Raw genomic sequence first — 20761 nt, 5'->3', positions numbered from 1 at the left:
TGTTCCAGATGGTAGAAGGGTGGTCTGGAGATATGTGGTGGATATAACATCCCATTTTCATGGTGGGATCACTCTCTGATGAAGTTTTGACTTACAGCTCTGATTCCCCTCCTCCATCTGCAGTGGTGGTGAACTGATTTGGATGGTCCACCCTCAGATACACCCCTGGATTCCTGGAAGGCCTGAGGTTTTTCCAGTGGATAGATCAGGCAACCCTGTTGAAGTCCTTGCTGCACTGTGAAATATTGAGTGCATCATGCTCTTAACATGGCCCCGAGTCACTCACCTCCATATCGATCTTGACACCCCATCCACCTTCACTGCTACCTCCGGTGAGGTGTCCAGTATGTCTGCTGCAACATCATGGAATCAGTTGCAATTGTGTCAGCCTGATGACATGCATAAGGTACTTGTGGTGAACCACATGTTCTCTTCCCCCTTGCCCCTGTAGTCTTATCAAAGCTTTCTTGGGGGGGGGGTGACCAGATGAATCCAGGGTGTGGTCAATGCATTCTTCCAGGAAGGAATGGTCTTGGCTATGCAGAAGAATGCAGTGACATAAAAAGTCCGCCTTTACGGGAAGGTGATCGAGAGGGTTGTGGCAAACAATTGCAAGTGTTTGTGGATGAAACATATTATCTTGTCCCATTCCAATCCAAGTTCAGCCATGGTTATAGTACTGAATCAGTCTTGGTCACCCTAATGGATGACCTTTATTGTGAGAAGGACATAAGGACTGTGTCCCTTTTATTCTTACTTAATCTCTCAGTGGCTTTTGATACCGTTGGCCATGGTATCCTCCTGAACCAGCTCTATGAGATCGGTATTGTTTTACAGTGGTACCAATCCTATATCTGTGGTCAGTGTCAGAAAATAGCACTGGGTGATTATCTCTCAGCCCCCCAGGAGAAGTGTTGTGGGGTGGCACATGATACTATTCTGTCCCTAATACTATTTAACATCTACATGAAGCTGTTGGAAACACTACATTTACATGATTTAACTGCTTTGGATTTTTGAACACATAGGATGACAATTCTTTGGAAATGTCTAGTCCTTTCACAGGACCACAGTCCCCTGGGGTCTTTGGCCCAGAGTCATGACAGTTTTGTGTATAATGTTTATTTCCTAGACTATCATATCATTAAAGAACAGATTGGTGTGATCCTTTCTTTGGCTTAGTGTGAACACACAAGCGTGTGGCTCTCCAGAAGGACATAGTGGCCGCTTTGCTCCTCCCCCATTATTTTGCTGCTTCGTTGCACTGAGCCATAGTTTGGCTTAGCATTGTTGTGCATCCTCCAGTCTCTGAGTGGTGCAAGACTTCCAGGGGTTCCTGCACTTGGCCAGGGTTTGTTTTCCTTGGAATGAAGGTCAGCAGAAACTGCAGTGCCATTGTGATACATGGTTTTTTTACACATATATACAACCTGAGCATAAGATGGAGAGGTTCTCAGCATTGACAGTCTAACAGATCTTGGTTCCCCTCAGGTTTCTAGGAGAGTCTTCCAAGCCATGGCTTGGAGTTAAGCACAGAGAGCAAGCCAAGCCTCTCTGTGTCCTTCTAGCTTCCAACTTTAATGTATACAAAAGAAACACACAGGCCACTTCTTTGCTCCAGGATGGGGGGGGATCACTCTTCAGCAGCAGTTCCTATCCTTTGGCATATAGATCAGCCACTCCACAGACCCATTAACTCATAGACCGACTTGGCTGGAACTATTAGCTTATGAAAAGAACTTGTTTGATCGTCATAGCCGGTTTCTCTGCTACAATTCCACTGGTACAGATTGCAAATCAGAAACAGAAAAGGGGACCTAAATACAACATCTATACCAACCCCCTCCCAATCCTATAACAGTATAACTATCTGAACCTGGGATTGTGGTTTAGTTCTCTCCAGACTAACCACAAGCTATAAACAAAGTTTGTTCTATGCTATATGGCTTGTGGTTTGTCTGGGAAAGCCAAACTGCGAGCCTAGGTTCAGATGATATGCCAAACCATGGCTTAGGACAGCACAGCAGCTAAGGACCAAAATTACTGCAGTCTCCTCTCCTGGAGCCCCATGCATTCTTGCTAAGCTATGGCATGTCTTAATGGAATATGTGGATCCAGCTGTGACATGCAATTACTCTACTGGCAAAAGCAGTTATGCTGGAACAATTTACTGAACATTTCATTTTGCTACTGGTACAGTTGTAATATTTTTAATGCATTTGTGACTTTTACTTTACCTTTGGTTCAGTTCTTCAGTGTTTAAAACTCCTTACGTGTTACATGTTAGCAACTGCGGCCCCTCAATTGCATTCCATACCTGCTGTTATAGTCCTACAAGTCCTCTAAGGGATATCATGTTGTATAATGGATTGGAAGATAAAAGACTTGCTAGAGGGGATAGTCATACTGCTTTGTTAAAACCCTAGCCATCTTGTCTTGCTGTGACATAGATCTAACATTATGATTATTCATATATGCATGATAATACATGCATAAAGAAAAATGTTTTTGCATTCTTGTTTGCGAAGCAATATTCAAATCCAACAGGTGATGAAAAGGCAGAGGAAAGAGGAAGTAGTCAGTTTTGTTTTCTTGAAACAAACAAAGATATGGATGACTGCATGCACTAGATCTGTAAAATCCATGAGCAGGGTATATAGGTTCCATGAGAGAAATAGGTTCCATGCCACATCCTGGCATATAAGCCACTTATACCACTTATGATTCCTTACCTATTTCTCAGCCTGTATAGAAGGGTTATGGTAGCAATTAAGCCAAGAGAAGGTCCATCTTCATTTATCACATCTCCTCGGAGTTGGATCTTGCATCCTGGCTCTGCTGGCCCCTTCCTTCCTTTTGAATCTGTAATAGCACTTTTTTGAATGAGGGACATGTGGTTCCTCTTCTGTCATTTCAAGGGATCTAACACTGACTTTTATGAAGAATTTTTTTGTTTTTCCTGGCAGAATTTAATTGTGGTCACAATTGCTGTATTCGCAAGGAGCTCCTCAGGCTCATGTACACACACCAGTTTCTTCCTCTGACACAGCTGCAAGAAGGAATTTGGAAGCTTTCACTTCCATTTCAGATTAATTTCTGCTTGTCATCCAAATTTGGACAGACTGTGGTTACTCTTACCTATGGTTTGTTGTAACAGCCAGCCTTAACTCATAGTTTAGGAGCTGACTTGTTTCAGCAACCATAGTTGAGATCAACCACAATTTAGGGTTCAAAAGTAAGAGTAAAGTGTAGCTAATCTGAAAGGGACACAACATCAACCCACCTCCTTGTGGCTGTGCCAGAGAAAGAGAGAGTTTTATGACTCCTGGCAATGCTAAACCTTGGTAAATTGTTACATACAAATGGAGCATTGACTGATTAACAAAATGTGCAACTCTAATGGACAAAAATGTTAAATACAAGATGAACTTTCTATCATTTTTCTTTTTTTGTTGTCTACAGCACGCATTATAAAAACAAAACAGTGGTGTGAAATGCTTCCATGTTTAGAAGGAGAAGTCTGTGATTTGCTAATCAATAAATCAGGCTGGACCTGTACACAACCAGGTGGGCGAATAAAGACAACTACGGTAAGCCTTTTCTGTTCTTTGTATACCTTTGCATTCCACCTAGGCTGTAACTTTTCAGAAAGCAAACAGGGGTTTAGCCATAAATGGTACACACATACATCGTCAATAAATGTGTATAATTCTATGTACTTAGGTTCCTGTGAATTTTAATAATATTTTTAAGTTATGTTTTGGGCACTATCAGGCAGGCTCTGGAAACTTTTTGACTTCCCTACTGTATGTGGGGCTGTCTTTGAAGACAGTGCAACAATTTAGATGGCCATTAATGTGACACCTTGGCTTCTTTTCATTACAAGATTCTGGTAGCATATGACAGCAATTTTGTGTACATGGCTAAATTCAGAGTGATGCTTTTGACCTTTAAATCCCTAAATGACTGGGTCTGAGGCACCTTCTCCCATATATACCAACATGAAATGTTGCTTCCGGTGTTTGAAAAAAGGCTATCTGTTACTAGAAATGGGTTATTTTTGCTGCTGGAATCTGGTTTATGTAATTACCTCCCTAGGGGTACCTGCTAGGTCCACTCTGCTGGGTTGTTAGATATTCAGAGAAGACAAACTGCCATCTAGCTTTTTTCCCCCAATTATCTTAAAAGAACAATTAAAACATTGGAATTGTTTTTTGTGCTGATGTTTTAATTCTTGATGTGTTTAATGAAACTTTTGATACTTTGATTGTAAGCTGTTTTGAGCAGGTGAGAAAGATAAAGATAAATTCAGATATAAATAATTTAGAACAGAAAAGCCAAGTTTTAGAAAATAAATGTCACAGTATCAAATATGTAGTTGAAATCACACTCTGAGTTATCTATTTGACAAGACCATATTGCTGTCTTTACACCTCACTTCCCAACTGATTCTGGCTGTCCATCAGATAGTTAATCACCCTAAGCAGCTTACCAGGTTTAGCATCACTGGACCAGGGCAATTTCTATTGGGAAACTGCTCCCCCCACCCCAGCAGAAAATTCATTTCATATGTCCTTTCTTAAATTCTAATTCATACAAGTTTGTATCCCTGGTTCTGCTGGTTCCATGTCATATTTTGTTGCAGAACTAATTGGCGAACACTTCAAATCTTTCTAATATGTGAAAAGAAACCAGTGTTACAATCTAAAAACAACAAGTTTATTGTAATTTGCTAATGTCCAAGGCCCCAGAGACATCACAGTGACTTTAAAGTGAATCAGTTTGTCCATGTTTTGAGGGCCAAGCTAGACATGGCATTATTCATGTGGTTGGGCCTGGCTTGGCTGTTTTTCTTTCTTTATAGAGGCTGAACTGGATTGGGACAGAGTTATGGGAGAGAGGGGGGTTAAATTGTTTACCCCTGCTGTGGTTCAATTTGGGATCAGGCAATGTGAAGAAAGTTTCCAGAGCTTTGAAGCTCCTAGACAAGTGTTGCCCAAATGCTGAATCACCAAGCTAATCGCACCTCAGCGACAATGTCTGGTGGCTTTGCCAATTTCCTTGTTTTTACCGACCAAAGCAGTCATCACATAAAGAGAGTTTTATTGAGTCCCTGTGTTTGTGTGTATGCTATGGCTGGTGGGCTGTGTTTTTGGCTTGGAGGCAAAGCTTGTATAAGCTTTCTATTCTTCCAAAGCAGCAGCAGCAGGAGTGAGGAGCCAGTGGCACTGTGCTCACTGGGACAGGGATGGAGTGGGGCAAGATGCCAGCAAGGTCAAAGGAGCTCTGCAGCTCTTCAGGTGTGTGTGCACACTGCCATCACCAAAATGGCATTCCCCTGATCAAACCACTGCCGTGCCCCATCCTATTCCAGCAAGCATACTACTGCCACCGAGAATCAGAGAACAGAAAGCTTACAAAAATTTGTTGAACAATTAGGTAAGGGAGTCAATAGAGGGATAATTAGATGTTCACAAATACAAGAGGTTACAAAGGAAAAGATGTGTCCTGTGGTTTCCACCTCCTTTTTGTTACATGAACATGTTCTGTAGCAGACATGGAAATGTTGACATGTCACCCCAGTAGAAATGAAGAAGCACAACATTCAATCTAGCAGATACAAAGCCTTTGAATTATCTTACTACATATCGATTAAGACAGCCTTTCCCAACCTGTGTGCCTCCAGATGACCACAATTCCCATCTTTCCTGACCATTGGCAATGCTGGCTGAGGCTGATGGGAGTTGTGGTCCAACAACATCTGGAGGCACACTGGTTGGGAAAGGCTGGATTAAGATAATGGGCAGGGTGAAAAGTGTGTGGGAACAAGTCTTGGAACAGGTCAAATATCTTGGAATATTTCTTTAACTTATTCCAGCACTTTGTTTAACTCAACTTGCTTAAAGAAAGGCAGAGATAACCCCATAGTGCAGATGTTTGGGCAGATGTTTTTAACCAAAAATACTGTAGCACCTATCCCTCAGAACAAGGGCTCAAATGCTAGAGGTATTCATGAAGATCAAGTTTGGAGCCAGAATTTTAGTGCAGACCGCTTAACCCAGGAATAGTCAACATGGTGCCTTCCAGATGTTGTTGGACTCCACCTCCCATAAGTCCCAGCATTGCCAATGGTCAGGGATGATGGGAGTTGTAATCCAGCAACTTCTGAAGTGCACAACATTGCCTACGATAGCCTTAACCTCTTGGGAACATTAGTCAGTTTCCAGTAATATAACAGTGTTTGGTACACATGTAAGGATGTGTAAGATTGTACTCAGAAAGCAGGCTTATATATAGTGGACTAAAGTCTGTATCTTGTATTTGATTTTCACTTACCTTAATTCAGTCAGTGGTTCTATAAGAACCATATTAAACAAAGATATGCTTACAAAATAATACCATCCTTAAGAAAGCATAGTCTGAATTATTTATTTGTTTATTTTGCCCTGCTTTTCAGACAAAAAAGAACACCCACCCACTGGGATGTGGGATATCCTATTCCAGCGTTTCCCAACTAGTGGGCCACCAGATGTTGTTGGACCACAATTCCCATCTTTCTTGACCATTGGCAATGCTGGCTGAGGCTGATGGGAGTTGTGGTCCAACAACATCTGGTGGCCCACTAGTTGGGAAAGGCTGTCCTATTCCTACATTGCACAGCTCATATTACTATAATAATATAATGCATTCTATGTGGGGCTGCCTTGAGGTTGCTCCAGAAGCTGTAGCTGGTATAAAATGCGGTGGTGCAACTGCTCACTGGGGCAGGATATTGCCAACATGTTATCCCGCTGCTCAGAGGATTGCAGTGGCTGCCTATTCGCTACCAGGCTAAGTTCAAGATACTGATGTTGGTGTACAAAGCCCTATACAGCTTGGGACCAGGATACCTGAAAAATCGTCCTACCCCTTATATACCCAGATGATCACTGTCCTCTGCAGGTGAGGGCTTGCTGCAGATACCATCTCTTCAGGAGGTCCTTTCTGCACAACATAGGAAGCAGACCTTTGGTGTTGTGGCACCTGCCCCTTCGAATTCCATCCCTTGAAATATCAGACAGGCATCATCTCTGTTATCTTTTCAGTGTCTATTGGAGACCTTCCTCATTCAACAATCCTTTAAGTAGAGACCTCATCCCAGTCTGCATCTGTTTTGGAATTGCTTTTTAAGATGTTTTTAAAGGTGTTTTCAAAATATGTTTCTAAGATTATTTATTTTTAAGTTTTTTAAAAACATGTTTTGCTTTTAAGGTGTTTTAAAGATTTTTTGTTGTTGTTTTGTCCCTTGTTTGTCACCCTGGGCTCCTTCTGGGAGGAAGGACAGGATAACAATTTAATTAATAAAGAAAAATTAGTAATAATAATATTGTAGGGAAGGATTCTGACTTCCTGTATTCTGCTGCAGTGTCTCCACATTGCAAAAATATCTATATGGGCATGAAGAGCACACAGGAAAGAATAGCTGCATGTTCTTCCATGGTTTAAAAACAAAATTGAGAAGAACCAAGGGAAATGGCACATAGATTCGGTTGGGAAAATGGAGAGAAGGTGCTAAGAAATCTCAGATACTACTGTATTACACCAGTTAACTAGAATGTAAAATGAGGCATTCTTAACTAATTTTAAAATTGCTTCTGTAGTAATATGGCTATCATGCTGGCATGAAGAAGATGGGACAATTTCATTTCAATTATCTGCATAATATATGAAAGGTTGTATCAGTTTCTCATCAGCAGCTGCACTCTTTCAAGTTTCAGGGAGATAACTTGGCAGTGTATGAAAAAATGCACTATTCTGGTGTTACAGGGGAGATTAATTTTAGCACCAAAGTGTATATATGTTGTCAATGATCCATCACTATTTAATTGTTACTTAATTAATTCCTTCTTTTACATGATGCGATTTCAAGGCATAGAGCTTAACAGAACATTCATGCTCCAGTTCCTCAGCTGCTAACCTTTTTAAACTTCTGCGATTTTACTGCTAAATTGGCTGAAGTGGGAAATTAAGGAGTATGAAGAAGCTAAAAGAGAGCTCACAGTAGATAAAGGGTGTAATTATTCTGACATAGAGCTCAGTGCTTTGCTAGTAAAATTTACTAAGGCACTAGCTTCACCAAGGGATGTGACTTTCTTAATAGAGTTTACTTACACACAGAGCAACTCGGCATTCTCCACCATTAATATAAATGACATGCTGGCTGCATGGGAAAGTAATTTGTTCCTTACCATGAGCTTTACTATACTATAGCTTGTTTCTACTGACTGAAATCCAAGTGAAAGGTGGTTCCCTCCACCCACTACTATTCATACAAATCTCTTCCCCCATATAAAACGTATGACATTTATCTGAGAATGACCAATTATCTAAACATGGAGATAGGAGTCAGCAAATCATCTACCTGAGCTATAATCCTACCTCAAACAGGGACTTCATCTGTGACACTGGTTATGCTTCTTTTTTTACTTCAATTATTATAGAGGAGTAGTGTGTAATTACTTTCAGAAATAATGGAATTAGGGCAAGAAAAGTCTTCTGTATAATGCCAAAATACATTCTTGCAAGAAATCTCAGTCTGATCACTCAAAATATCTGCATTGCTATCCAGACCGGAACTCAAGGGCACAGTAGCTCTTTTGGACAGAGGCCTGCACTGATACCACATAGCCCTCCCTTGATACTTTATGGACAATTACAAGCAATACAAGTATCTAATTCAGATTTGGCCATTCTATTCCTTAATCTTTATATGCTCCAAGGTGAGTCTTGATATTGAAGACAGGGTGTTGTATCCAGTGCTCCGGCTTACACAAGAGAGCTTTTGGAATGTGTCTCCCTCCCTCCCCCCCCATGTAGTCCTCTGAGCTCCTTGAAAAAATCTCCTGAAGGTCATGGCATCTGCACGATGGGTGGATGCAGTAGAAGACGATAATTGGGGAACATCTGGTAAAGGCAGCTTATTAGTTCAGAACACAGTGGCTTGGTTATTATTTGTGATCTGACATATGGAACTTATTTTGCTATTACTTAAAGATATTAAAGAATTCTGGGTGTAATTCAGCATGCTGAATTTGGCCTGTAACCACCTAAATAGCTTGGGGCCAGAGTCTCAGAAGGGCCACCTTCTCCTGTGCTCCAGGTGCACCTGGGAAGTTAGGTATGTTACTGTCATGGATAAGGCCTTTTCTGTGGTGGCACCTCAAGTATAGAATGCCCTACCCAAATATATTGCCCACCTCCCATTGTGTTATCTTTTAGGCAGCAGGTAATATCTGTTATATTTTCCTAAGCTTTTGGTGGCATCTAAAAATGCTTGTTTTGATATAACAACTTATTATGCCAGTGCTTTGTTTGCTTTCTGTTCCTACCCCTAATTTGTTTTTATTTTATTTAACATCTGTTCCTAAGCCACTTTGGAAGCCAACTGATAGATGGGAAGATTATAAAATTTTATAAGAAATAATTAAAATACATTGAGAACATGCAGTCTACCCACACTTTTTTATGCAGCAGATGGATTGTGTTGGAGGGGCTGGGGAGTGCTCCTGTATGGATGTACCCATGTAGATGTTGTAAAACACAGTATGTTCTAGGCTTGTGAATCCCACTGAATATTGTGTGAATCATCCTAAATATGTTTGACATCTGTTGCTACTGAATTGTCACTACCAAAGTAGCAAAAAATATTTATATATTTAAAACATTTTAGCTTGGTTCAACAGGTCCTTTAGTAGGTGTACAAAAAAATTAGAACTATCATATTTACATATTAAATACAACAGTTTAAAGCAATAAAACAACTGGCAGCATGTTGTAGCAATAGCTATACTCTGCATAGTGAATCCCTCTGTCTGTTCAGTCATGAGCCACAATATTTTGCAAAACGGTAAGGGTTACATTTCTTCCTGAAAACCAGGACAGAAATGTATAGGCCCACATCTGGAAGATAATTTTATAATCCGAGAGCTAAAGTTGTAAAGGCTGGAGATCATAGATGTGGATTCTGTTGCTCTCCAGATGTTTCTTGACTCCCAACTGCCCCAGCCAGCATGGTCAATGGTCAGGGCCATCTGGAAGGCTGCAGGTTTCCCATTCCTGACATAGAATCATAGAATAGTAGAGTTGGAAGGGACCTATAAGGCCATCAAGTCTAACCCGCTGCTCAATGCAGAAATCCAAATCAAAGCATTCCCAACAGATGACTGTCCAGCTGCCTCTTGAATGCCTCCAGTGTCAGAGAGCCCACTACCGCTCTAGGTAATTGGTTCCATTGTCGTATGGCTCTAACAGTTAGGAAGTTTTTCCTGATGTCCGGTCAAAATCTGTCTTCCTTCAACTTGAGCCCATTATTCAATGTCCTGCACTCTGGGACGATCGAGAAGAGATCCCAGCCCTCCTCTGTGTGGCAAATTTCATGTACTTGAAGAGTGCTATCATATCTCAGCTCAGTCTTCTCTAGACAAATCATGTCCACTTCTTTCCATCTCTCCTCATAGGGCTTTGTTTCCAGTCCCCTAATCATCCTTGTTGCCCTCCTATGAACCTGTTCCATTTTGTCTGCATCCTTCTTGAAGTGCGGAGACCAGAACTGGACGCAGTATTCAAGATGAGGCCTAACCAGTGCTGAATAGAGGGGAACTAATACTTCACATGATTTGGAAACTATACTTCTGTTAATGCAGCCTAAAATAGCATTTGCCTTTTTTGCAGCCACATCGCACTGTTGGCTTATATTCAGCTTGTGATCAATGACAATTCCAAGATCTTTCTCACATGTTATATTGCTGAGCTGTAAACATTTTAACAACCTGGGCCTGACCAGATGATCTCATTTGACATGGAGATCATACAGGGAAAGCAAAATAACTTTAAGCCTGTGAGAGAAATACTTACAGTGCCTTGCAAAAGTACTCAGACCCCTGACCAATGCACTCATGTTACTCAATTACAAATGGTACTTTGTAATTTCATTCTGTATGATATTTTATTTTGAAACACTGAAACTCAAAAACAATTATTATAAGGTGACATTGGTTTTATGTTGGGAAATATTTGTAAGAAACATAAAAAACTGAAAGATGTTGCTTGCATTAGTATTCAACCCTCACACATTAATATTTGGTGCCACCTTTCACTGCAATAACAACTTTAAGTCTTTTGGGGTAGGTACGTACCAGCTTTGCACACAGTGCTGGAGGGAATTTGGCCCATTCTTCTTGGCAGATTCACTCCAACTCATTCAAGTTGGTTGGATGTTGCTTGTGGACCACAATTTTCAAAAAGCGCCACAGATGCTCCATAGGATTGAGATCAGGACTTTGACTGGATCACTGTAGGACATCACCTTTTTGTTCTTGAGCCACTCCAATGTTGCTTTGGCCTTGTGCTTGGGATCATTGTCCTGTTGAAAAGTGACTTTCTTCCCAAGCTTCAGTTTTTAGTGGACTGAAACAGGTTATCTTGCAGTATTTCCCTGTATTTTGCTCCATCCATTGTTCCTTCAATTTTAACAAGATGCCCAGTCCCTGCTGATGAGTAGCATCCCCACAGCATGGACAGTGTTAGGTTTGCACCACACATAGCGCTTTGTGTTTTGGCCAGAGATCTCTATCTTGGTCTCATCTGACCACAAAACCTTTTCCCACATCACAGCTGGACACTCTCATGCTTTCTGGAAAACTCCAGATGTGCTTTCAGATGGTACTTTTTGAGTAATGGCTTCTTTCTTGCCACCCTCCCATATAGGCCAGTGATATGCCAAGCTCTTGATATGGTTGACTGGTGTACTATTACTCCACTCCCTGCCACTGAACTCTGTAGCTACTTCAAAGTGATTCTTGCCCTATCTGTGGCTTCTCTCACATGTCTCCTTCTTGTTCGAACACCGAGTTTTGAGGGACGGCCTTTTCTTGGCAGTGCCTTGGTGGTGTGATGCAGCTTCTACTTCTAGATTATTGATCCAGCTGTGCTCACTGGGATATCAAAACACTTGGATATGATTTTGTACCCTTTTCCTTATCTATGCATTTGTATTACATTATCTCTCACTTCTGTAGAATGCACTGTAGTCTTCATTTTCTTTCAGATCCGCAGCCTGACCAATGATCCTTCAACAGTGGGGGGTTTATCTTGACAGTGTAACAGCAACTTTAATGGTTCACAGGTGGAGGCCAATGGCAAGGTAACTCTGTCTTTGATAGGGCAATTTCTTTCATCTGGGAAACTTCTGGGAGTTCATCTAGGAACTTCCACAGCACAGGGGTCAAATATTTATGCAAGCAACTTTTTTCAGTTTTTGATGTTTTTTACAAACGTTTCCCAACATAAGACCAATGTCACCTTACAATAAATGATTTTGAGTTTCAGTGTTTCAAAACAAAATATCATACAGAACAAAATTACAATGTATCATTTGTAATTCAGTAATACAAGAGCATTGGTCTGAGTACTTTTTCAAGACACTTTATAACACTGGACCCTTAGTTATTATTATGCAAAATGTTTTAATTCAGCTTTTCAGCTATTCCATGCCTATTCTAACTGTAGATATCTCTCTTCATTTGAATTGATCCTTAGGCTGCAATCATATACCCACTTACCTGGGAGCAAGCACCATTGATCTTATTGTGTCTTACTTCTGAGTAGATGTATATAAGCTTCTGCTGTTAGATTATATCTTAATTCTTGTGGTTTTTGGTCTGGATGTACATCAGATATGTGCCCTCAGCAGAAATCAGCAAAGGAGAAAGCTGTAGAGTTTCCTCTTTGCAGGTGTTAGAAAAGAGTGAAAGCTGCCCCTGATGAAGGCATTTCAAAATACGTAAGGAAACATTTCTGCTTTTGACAACTTGTTGTCTCAGGATTTTTGTGCTGATGTGGAACACTGTGTCATCCATACTGTGCTAAGAGTTCTGTGCACAAATGTATTGCACTAAATATGGGCAAAATTGCTGATGTACTCATGATATAAGGTGCAGGCCCAGCCCTTGTGTTTCATTATTGCTTTTTTATCAGAAATATCTTAGAACGCTGGTATCTCATTGAGAGATTTAAAATGATTTATGAAACTGTCTACATCCATCCATCAGCAACTTATCTTTCCCTATGGAGGTAAGGCTGTGTCCTTCACTGATGTTTTTTAGGAGTCAGCTTAAAACACATCTGTTCCTGCAGACATTTGGAGGAGGTTTGTATGTAGGTATAGCTGTTTTTGACACTGCTGAGGAACTATTTTATTAGATTAAAGTGATTTTAATTATGTTTACATTAATTATTTTACTGTTTTATAAAGTGTCACTGCTCCAGGATCATACGGGAATAAGGGTGGTTCATAAATGTAAATAATACGTATATAAAAAACCATTATTAAGTACCTAACATCACTGGGAGCTGTACAAAATATTTAAAAAATAAAAGCACAAAATATTACACAGGCAAGTAACAAAAAAGCACCTTGCTTCAGACAAGGAAACTATTTGAATACCTAAATTAAAATTAATGTTATTAAAAGTTGTTTAAGAGGACCAAATTAGCATGCACTAAACCAAAAAAAACTATATCAGATCTGCTTTTCTGTATTGGAAGCTGTAAGGAAAGGTTGGTAACCTGTGACCTTCCAGATGTTGCTGGACTATAGTTCCTGTTATTTCTGATGATTAGCCTGCTGACTTGGGTTGTTGGGAGTCCAACAAAATCTAGGGAACTACAGGCTCCCCATCCCTGCTATAAAATAATGTATTAGATGTGGCTGTGAAATAATCACAGTATTCTTATATCTGAGCCAATGGCACAGTTCATGCCAGCTTAGATCATTTTTAAGAATGGAACTAGATATCTAAAAGATGATTTAAAGTAAGAAGAATCTGCTTTGCTAAATATTCCTCTTTAAGATTCCCAGAGAAGATGATTTAAAAAAAAAAGGTGGAAGAGAGCTTAGACAGTCTTTGAGGCTGACATGTTAAAGAGAAACAATTCTCATTTTATTCTCAAAACAATCAACAGCAGACATTGTTCTTTTAACGATTACAGCAAAGAGTGTATCATGATTTAAGGTAAAGTTCTTTGGACCAGTGACCCTGCATTCTGCCCCTTGTAATTTGTTGGATGTTATCTCAACTTTTTTCACCAGCTGTCACTATCACAGACTCAACACTGAGCCTGAAAATCTAAACCTTATTTCAAATGCCAGCCATATGACTGAGAACGCAGTTAATGTTTCCCCCTTGATAGCCGAAATAATAAGTTGGGATCAGCCAGCTGATAATATCAGAAGTGTCCTTGTCTTCCACTACAATAAATGATACTTTTGATGCTTGGACATTCCATTTCACGATGTTTATGTTCAATTTGAAGTGGTGCTGGTTGCTTCTGTAGTACTCTAATGACCATGGAATAATTTTACTGTACTGTATTTGACATGGTATGAGGTAAGTTCTAGTTTGGAATACAACCAAGTCTAGTTTGAAATACAATCAATTGCCTAGAGCCTACTGCCTATAGGCACATGTTCAAAAGTTCTTCAGTGCTAATTCCTTCACTCTTGCTGAAATTATTCTTGGCTGCTGTGCACATGTGTCCAGCACTAGCATGCACTAGCATGCATGAACATTGTAAGGGAACTCTTGGAAAAGAGATAAGGGTTTGTTTGTTTTTAAAAAATCAGTTCATACTCTGATAGTTTTTGTGGTTGTTATACCTCGGCACAGTCATTAACCAAAATGGAGACAATAGTCAAGAAATCAGAAGAGGACTGAGTAGGGCAGCTGTGAGAGAACTGGAAAAGATCCTCAAATGCAAAGATGTATCACTGAACACCAAAGTCAGGATAATTCAGACCATGGTATTCCCGATCTCTATGTATGGATGTGAAAGTTGGTCAGTGAATAAGGCAGATAAGAGAAAAATGAACTCATTTGAAATGTGGTGCTTGAGGAGAGCTTTGCGCATACCATGGACTGAGAAAAAGATAAATAATTGGGTGTTAGATCAAATTAAACCAGAACTATCACTTGAAGCTAAAATGATGAAACTGAGGTTATCATACTTCGGACACATAATGAGAAGACATGATTCACCAGAAAAGACAATAATGCTGGGAAAAATAGAAGGGAGTAGAAAAAGAGGAAGGCCAAACAAGAGATGGATTGATTCCATCAAGGAAGCCACAGACCTGAACTTACAAGATCTGAGCAGGGTGGTTCATGACAGATGCTCTTGGAGGTCACTGATTGATAGGGTCGCCATAAGTTGTAATTGACTTGAAGGCACATAACAACAACAACAATCTAAGATTTGCACAGAATAGAATTCTTTTCACATTGCTTTTATTCTGCGTTCACTAATATTTAGTGTCACCCTATTTGTCGAAATCTGTTGGGAAGTTGGTTCAATAAAATTATTTTTCCTTTGGCACCAGTTAACAATTTACCTATTTTATTTTTACTTAATTCCTTCCCTTTTCTGGTTGTTCTCATGTATTGCCATCTTAATAAAAATTAATACCACCATTTGTAAGTCAGAAAGCTTTTTTTCTTATTTTCTATGTTATATGCAGTGTATATCTTTACACAGTGCAAGGAGGTTCATTGTGTTAAGATATTATCAAAGGATAGTTGGCAAGTTGAATTTCCAAGAAGATTTTAACATGAGATAACATTGCAATGTGGTAAGATTGCTTGCTGCTTTAATTAGGTAACTTTCTTTTACTTTCTTTTTTTCCTTTTTCTCCAGTAAATCATTTCCTGTAAAATGATTTGCCATCAGTATTGGTTCAGTGACAATATGACAGTTAATATTTGGCTTAAGTAAGCATTTTTAGACAATTGTATTAATTAGATTGATTATTTATACTAGAGACATGTGTAAGTTACATCCCGGTTGGACTATTGCAAAGCGCTCTATACAGGACTTCCCTTAAGAACAGCCCGGCAGCTTAAATTGGTTCAAAGGGCAGCGGCCAGAATGCTAACAGGAGCTGGCTTACGAGCCCATACAACCCCACTCTTACAACAGCTACACTGGCTACCAATTTGCTACTGGGCTCACTTCAAGGTACTAGTGTTAACTTTTAAAGCCTTACATGGCTTGGGCCCTCTTTATTTGTCGAACCGTATTTCCTTTTATGAACCCGCTCGGCTCCTGAGATCCTCTACAGACCCTGGTCTTATGATCCCTCCATTCTCCCAAATCCACCAGATGGGTACCAGAAACAAAGCTTTTTCGGTGGTTGCCCCTACACTTTGGAATGCTCTACCGATGGAGGTACATTTCTCCCCTTCACTTGCAGTTTTTCGCCGTCAGGTCAAAACGTTTTTATTTCCCCAAGCTTTTAATTGTAATGTATAGATTGTTTCAGAAATTTTAATCTGTCGTCGTACCAACTATATAATTATGTTTTTATTATGTTATCTTAATTTGTGTATGTACTGTAGTTTCTGTTCGCCGCTCTGAATTCTTCTGAAATAGAGCGGGTTATAAATATATTAAATAAATAAATAAATATTAAATAAGTATTAACCAAAAAAAAATATCCTGGAATGCCACAGTTTGGTTTAATAGCCACTTCCTAAAAAGTAGTTTGTGCCAAAATACCTTGGTTGGTTGTCCAGCCTAGTTGCATGCTCCTTGAATGCCTTATTAAATGGTAACCGTGATGCATCAACATAGAATGTATCACCATTATTTAGATTTATATATGCTTCCTAATAAAAAAAATCCCCAAGCAATTTTCATAAAATATAACACTACCCATATTTATAGCCATGTTTGTGATCAACTGGGAGATTGTAAACCCTCCTGCCCTTTAGATCACTTGAATGTCTCATTTGTTCTTTCTGCTAGCATTAATTATGTGTAGTAATTATGTCTGTACTGAAGTTAACAATGATTAAATAGATTGCTACTAACCAGGATCTGAAACTGGTTTCAGTTCCTGTGTTAGAGATGAACTCTGATTAGTGATAAATAAAGATCAATGCAGACATACTAGCTAGTGCTTTAGAAGTGTAATACAATAATACTCAATACCAAACAACAATTATTTTAGACAGTATGATGATGACATTGACAAATGTCAAGTCACAATTCATTTATCCAAACTAGCAGCAAATAGTAATTAATACAAGCAAATAAAAATAGCTCTGTAACAGCCTTCAGTCTCAAAACACCTAAGGTGAATTTTCCAAAATCCAGTTTTCTGGTTTTGCTTGTCTTCCCACACTCCCTCCCTCATCTGGCACACAGTTATTTCAATTCATATGTTTTTTCCCACCCCATCATTAGGGGCATTTTATTATACAGCCACAAGAGTGGCTGTATACTATAGTCAGCATGGATTTTTTGCATTCTGCAATGTTAAATTGAAAATACACCGCATGCCATTCTGATGCTTTCCATAAGTTCATTTCAAAACAAAACCATACAAAATGTATAGTCCTGAACTCAGAAACATTTCCTTAACAACCCTCTACCTTTCCAAGGTGATACACAAAACACTCAGAGAGAATTGAAAGTTCAAAGTGAAAAACGAGGAAAAAACACCCAGAGCCCTATTGGAATCTTTTCTGTCAGTGGTCTCATAATTTCTTGAAATTAATTAAAAATCAGCCATGTTCCCAGAGTCCCTGTAATCCTATTACTGACCTTGCCCCATACTCTGACCGTCATCTCTGCAGTTTAAAAGTTAAAAAAAAGTCATTTTAATTAACATTTAAGTCTACTATTACCTAGGGCATGCTCAGTAAGAACCAGCTGTCAGTGTTCTAAAAGCCAGAATCACTGCTGTTTGGTTTGCCTAATCAGGGGGCCACACCCACGCCCACACCAGACCTTTATTTCACTTCAGACAGTCATGGCTTCCCCCAAAGAATCCTGGGAAGTGTGGTTTGTGAAGGATGCTGAGAGTTGCTAGGAGACACCCTATTCCCCTGACAGATCTCCAGTGGCCAGAGTAGTTTAACAGTCAGCCCTTCTTCTGGGGATTGTAGCTCTGTTAGGGGAATAGGGCCTTTCCTAGCAACTCTCAGCACCCTTCACAAACTACATTTCCCAGGATTCTTGGGGGGAAGCCATGATTGCCTAAAGTGAAATAAAGGTCTGCTGAGGATGTAGCCAGGGACAGCTTTGATTTAAATTTGGGTAGGAGACTACCTGTGTCTGCTGTAGAATAAAAAGGTGGGGGGAATCCTGAAAAATACTGATGCTGTTCACAATGTTTTCCTTTTAGAAAGGAAAGGGGTTTCTCTCTGCCCAGCGCCCACCCACCTAATCTCCTCCCCCTCCCTCTTCCTCCCTACCCCACCCTTCCTCCCCTTCTCTTCCCTTCCACCTCCTCCTCCCTCCCTGCCCCTCCTCCAGGTCAGTTTCACCTATTCTAAGCATGATTGTACAGGAGTATATCCCACTGAACTCAAAAAGGATGCAAATTATCAAACCTGTCCTCCTCCCTCCCCCTTCCTTCACCCATCCCTCCCCTTCCAATCCCCCTCCTTCCCTCTGCTGTCCCCTCCCCCTCTTCCTTCCCCATGTTCAGTTTTACCTATTCTAAGCATGAATGGGAGTAAATCCCATTGAATTCAATAAGCATGAAAATGATCAGACATACTTTCCCACTCCTCTTCTCTCCTCTCCTTCCCCCTCTCTCCTTCCCTTCTTCCTCCCATCTTCCTTCTTCCTCTTCCCTTGCCCACTTCAGCCGTCCCACCCTCTTCTCCTCCTTCCTATGATCAGTTTTACCTATCCTAAGCATGATTCCATGGGAGTAAATCCCACTGAACTCAATAAGCATGCAAATGATCAAACCTGCCCTCCCCCTTCAGTCTGCTCCCATCCCCCTTCTCCCCTCTGCCCTTCTTCCTCCCTTCCCTCCTCTTCCCCTACCCCTGCCCTTCCTCCTTCTCCCGTCCCCATCCCCCTGTGGTCAGTTTCCCCTATCCTAAACATGATTGCAGAGGACTAAGTCCCATTGAACTCAATAAGCATGCAAATGATCAATCCATTCTCAACAAACTTGCACAGGATCCCATTTCTTACTTCCTGGATTAAAAAGCAGAGAAATTCACTAACAGGCAAAAAAAATTAAAAATCCTTGTGGTTTAAGAATGTACCTATAGCCAACAACTATTTCTATGAAACTTTATAAAGCAGGGAATTGGGCAACTATAGTGAATGCACAAAGGGAGCAGGAGACCTCATCTCCTCACTGAGATATTGTACTGCCATACAAATTTGTCAAAATGCAAACACAATTTGCGTTGGTCTTTCACAGTCCAGTCCACTTCCTGTGAAGCTTGAAAGAATTTGGTAACATGCATCTGAGCATATGGTGAGTGCTGACAGCATCTGCAGTCAGCCCAAATAACAGAAACAAGACATGTGCTGTGCTGATCTTGTTTTAGCCAAGAGGAAGCAACAATATTAACACAGTTGATATAGGTCAGATAATCATTTTAAATATGTTTGATTTACTTTGCAATTTTAGTCAAGTTTCCTATAGTAAATCATTTTCCTTTGCTTCTGTTTCTGTGAATATGTGAAGTACAGCAACACTGCAAATTTTACACTAAAAAAACTCCAAAAACAATTGTGGAATAATGGCAGAATAGTCTCCAGTGGACATGAGCACTGTCTCAGTTTGCACAATGTAAAACAGTGGGTGGTGAAATGTATTCTAGCAAATTTCTAGGTAAGCTCTATGTTTTTAATTGACCATGCCCTCCCTTCCTTAAGTGGAATGCTTTAAGCATAGCAGGCTGAAACATGCATCTTGGGTAGGCTAAGTTTGTTTTTTCCAATAGCTAGAATCATTGCTTAAGTAAGCAACATATTGTAATCAGTCTGATTGTACATCAAACTGCAGTTCAGATTCAACTGTTCATGCACAGTGGGCCGGGAACCACCAATGGGCGTGGGCCATGTTCAGATAGGTCTCAGTGCAACAGCCTGCCTAGTACCACCTTGCTTGTCTGCCCCTGTTCCTGTGAATGAGTGCCACTTGCCTGATATAACTTTGTGGGATCAATTTCAGTTTATATGCCCTGATGACATGGACAGGGTGCTTGCAGGGATTTGTCCAACTACAAGCCCTCTTGATCCCTGCCCATCAAGGCTATTGAAATCAAGCCAATGAGGAGTGACTGAGTGAGTCCAGGGAATGGTATATGGCTCTTTGTGTGAGGGGTGGTGGTGGCTGCCACCTTAAAAGAGGCAGTAATCAGCCACTACTGAAATAACCAGCCCTGGACCCAGTGGATAGTAACAATCATTACCTGGTCACAAATACTCCCTTCCTGGGAAAGGTGATGGAGAGGGTTGTGGCTGAACAGCTGCAGGCATTCCTGGATGAGACTGATGATCTGGATCCATTCCAGTCTGGGTTCAGGCCTGGCTTCAGGACCAAATCAGCCTTGGTTGTCCTGATGGATGACTTTTATAGAAAGAGGGACAAGGGAAGTGCAAACCTGCTGCTCCTGCTCGATCTATCAGCAGCTTTTGATATCATTGACCATGGTATCCTTCTGGACCAGCTCTGTAGGATGGGTACTGGTGTCATCATGCTGAGGTGGCTCCATTCATACCTACAGGGTCATGTCCAGAAAGTATTGGATGAGTGGTCTTTGGCCCCCTGGGGTTTACACTATGGAGTACCACAGTGTACTACCTTGTCTCCAGTACTTTTTAACATCTGCATAAAGCCATTGGGAGTGGTCATCAGGAGCCTCAGAGCAAGGTGTCATCAGTACGCTGATGATACCCAGCTCTATTT

At 40.5% G+C, this 20761-nt stretch overlaps 1 protein-coding gene across 2 annotated transcripts in view; it reads left to right on the top strand.

Moving 5' to 3' along the window:
• The window catches only part of TAFA5 (TAFA chemokine like family member 5), a 676652-nt gene that overhangs the window by 556613 nt on the left and 99278 nt on the right, over positions 1-20761 (top strand). For both annotated transcript variants that reach the window (XR_009764476.1, XM_061640261.1), the window contains exon 4: positions 3463-3590. Coding sequence is in view for 1 of the 2 variants with exons in the window: in XM_061640261.1 (XP_061496245.1) it covers positions 3463-3590 (128 nt within the window). In the remaining variant the exon portion in view is untranslated. The remainder of the gene's footprint in view (positions 1-3462; positions 3591-20761) is intronic.

The sequence above is a fragment of the Rhineura floridana genome, chromosome 8 (assembly GCF_030035675.1).
Source record: "Rhineura floridana isolate rRhiFlo1 chromosome 8, rRhiFlo1.hap2, whole genome shotgun sequence".
NCBI classification, from domain to species: domain Eukaryota; kingdom Metazoa; phylum Chordata; class Lepidosauria; order Squamata; family Rhineuridae; genus Rhineura; species Rhineura floridana.
The sequence above is the reverse complement of the archived record's forward strand: the minus strand, read 5'-3'. Positions and strand labels throughout refer to the sequence as shown.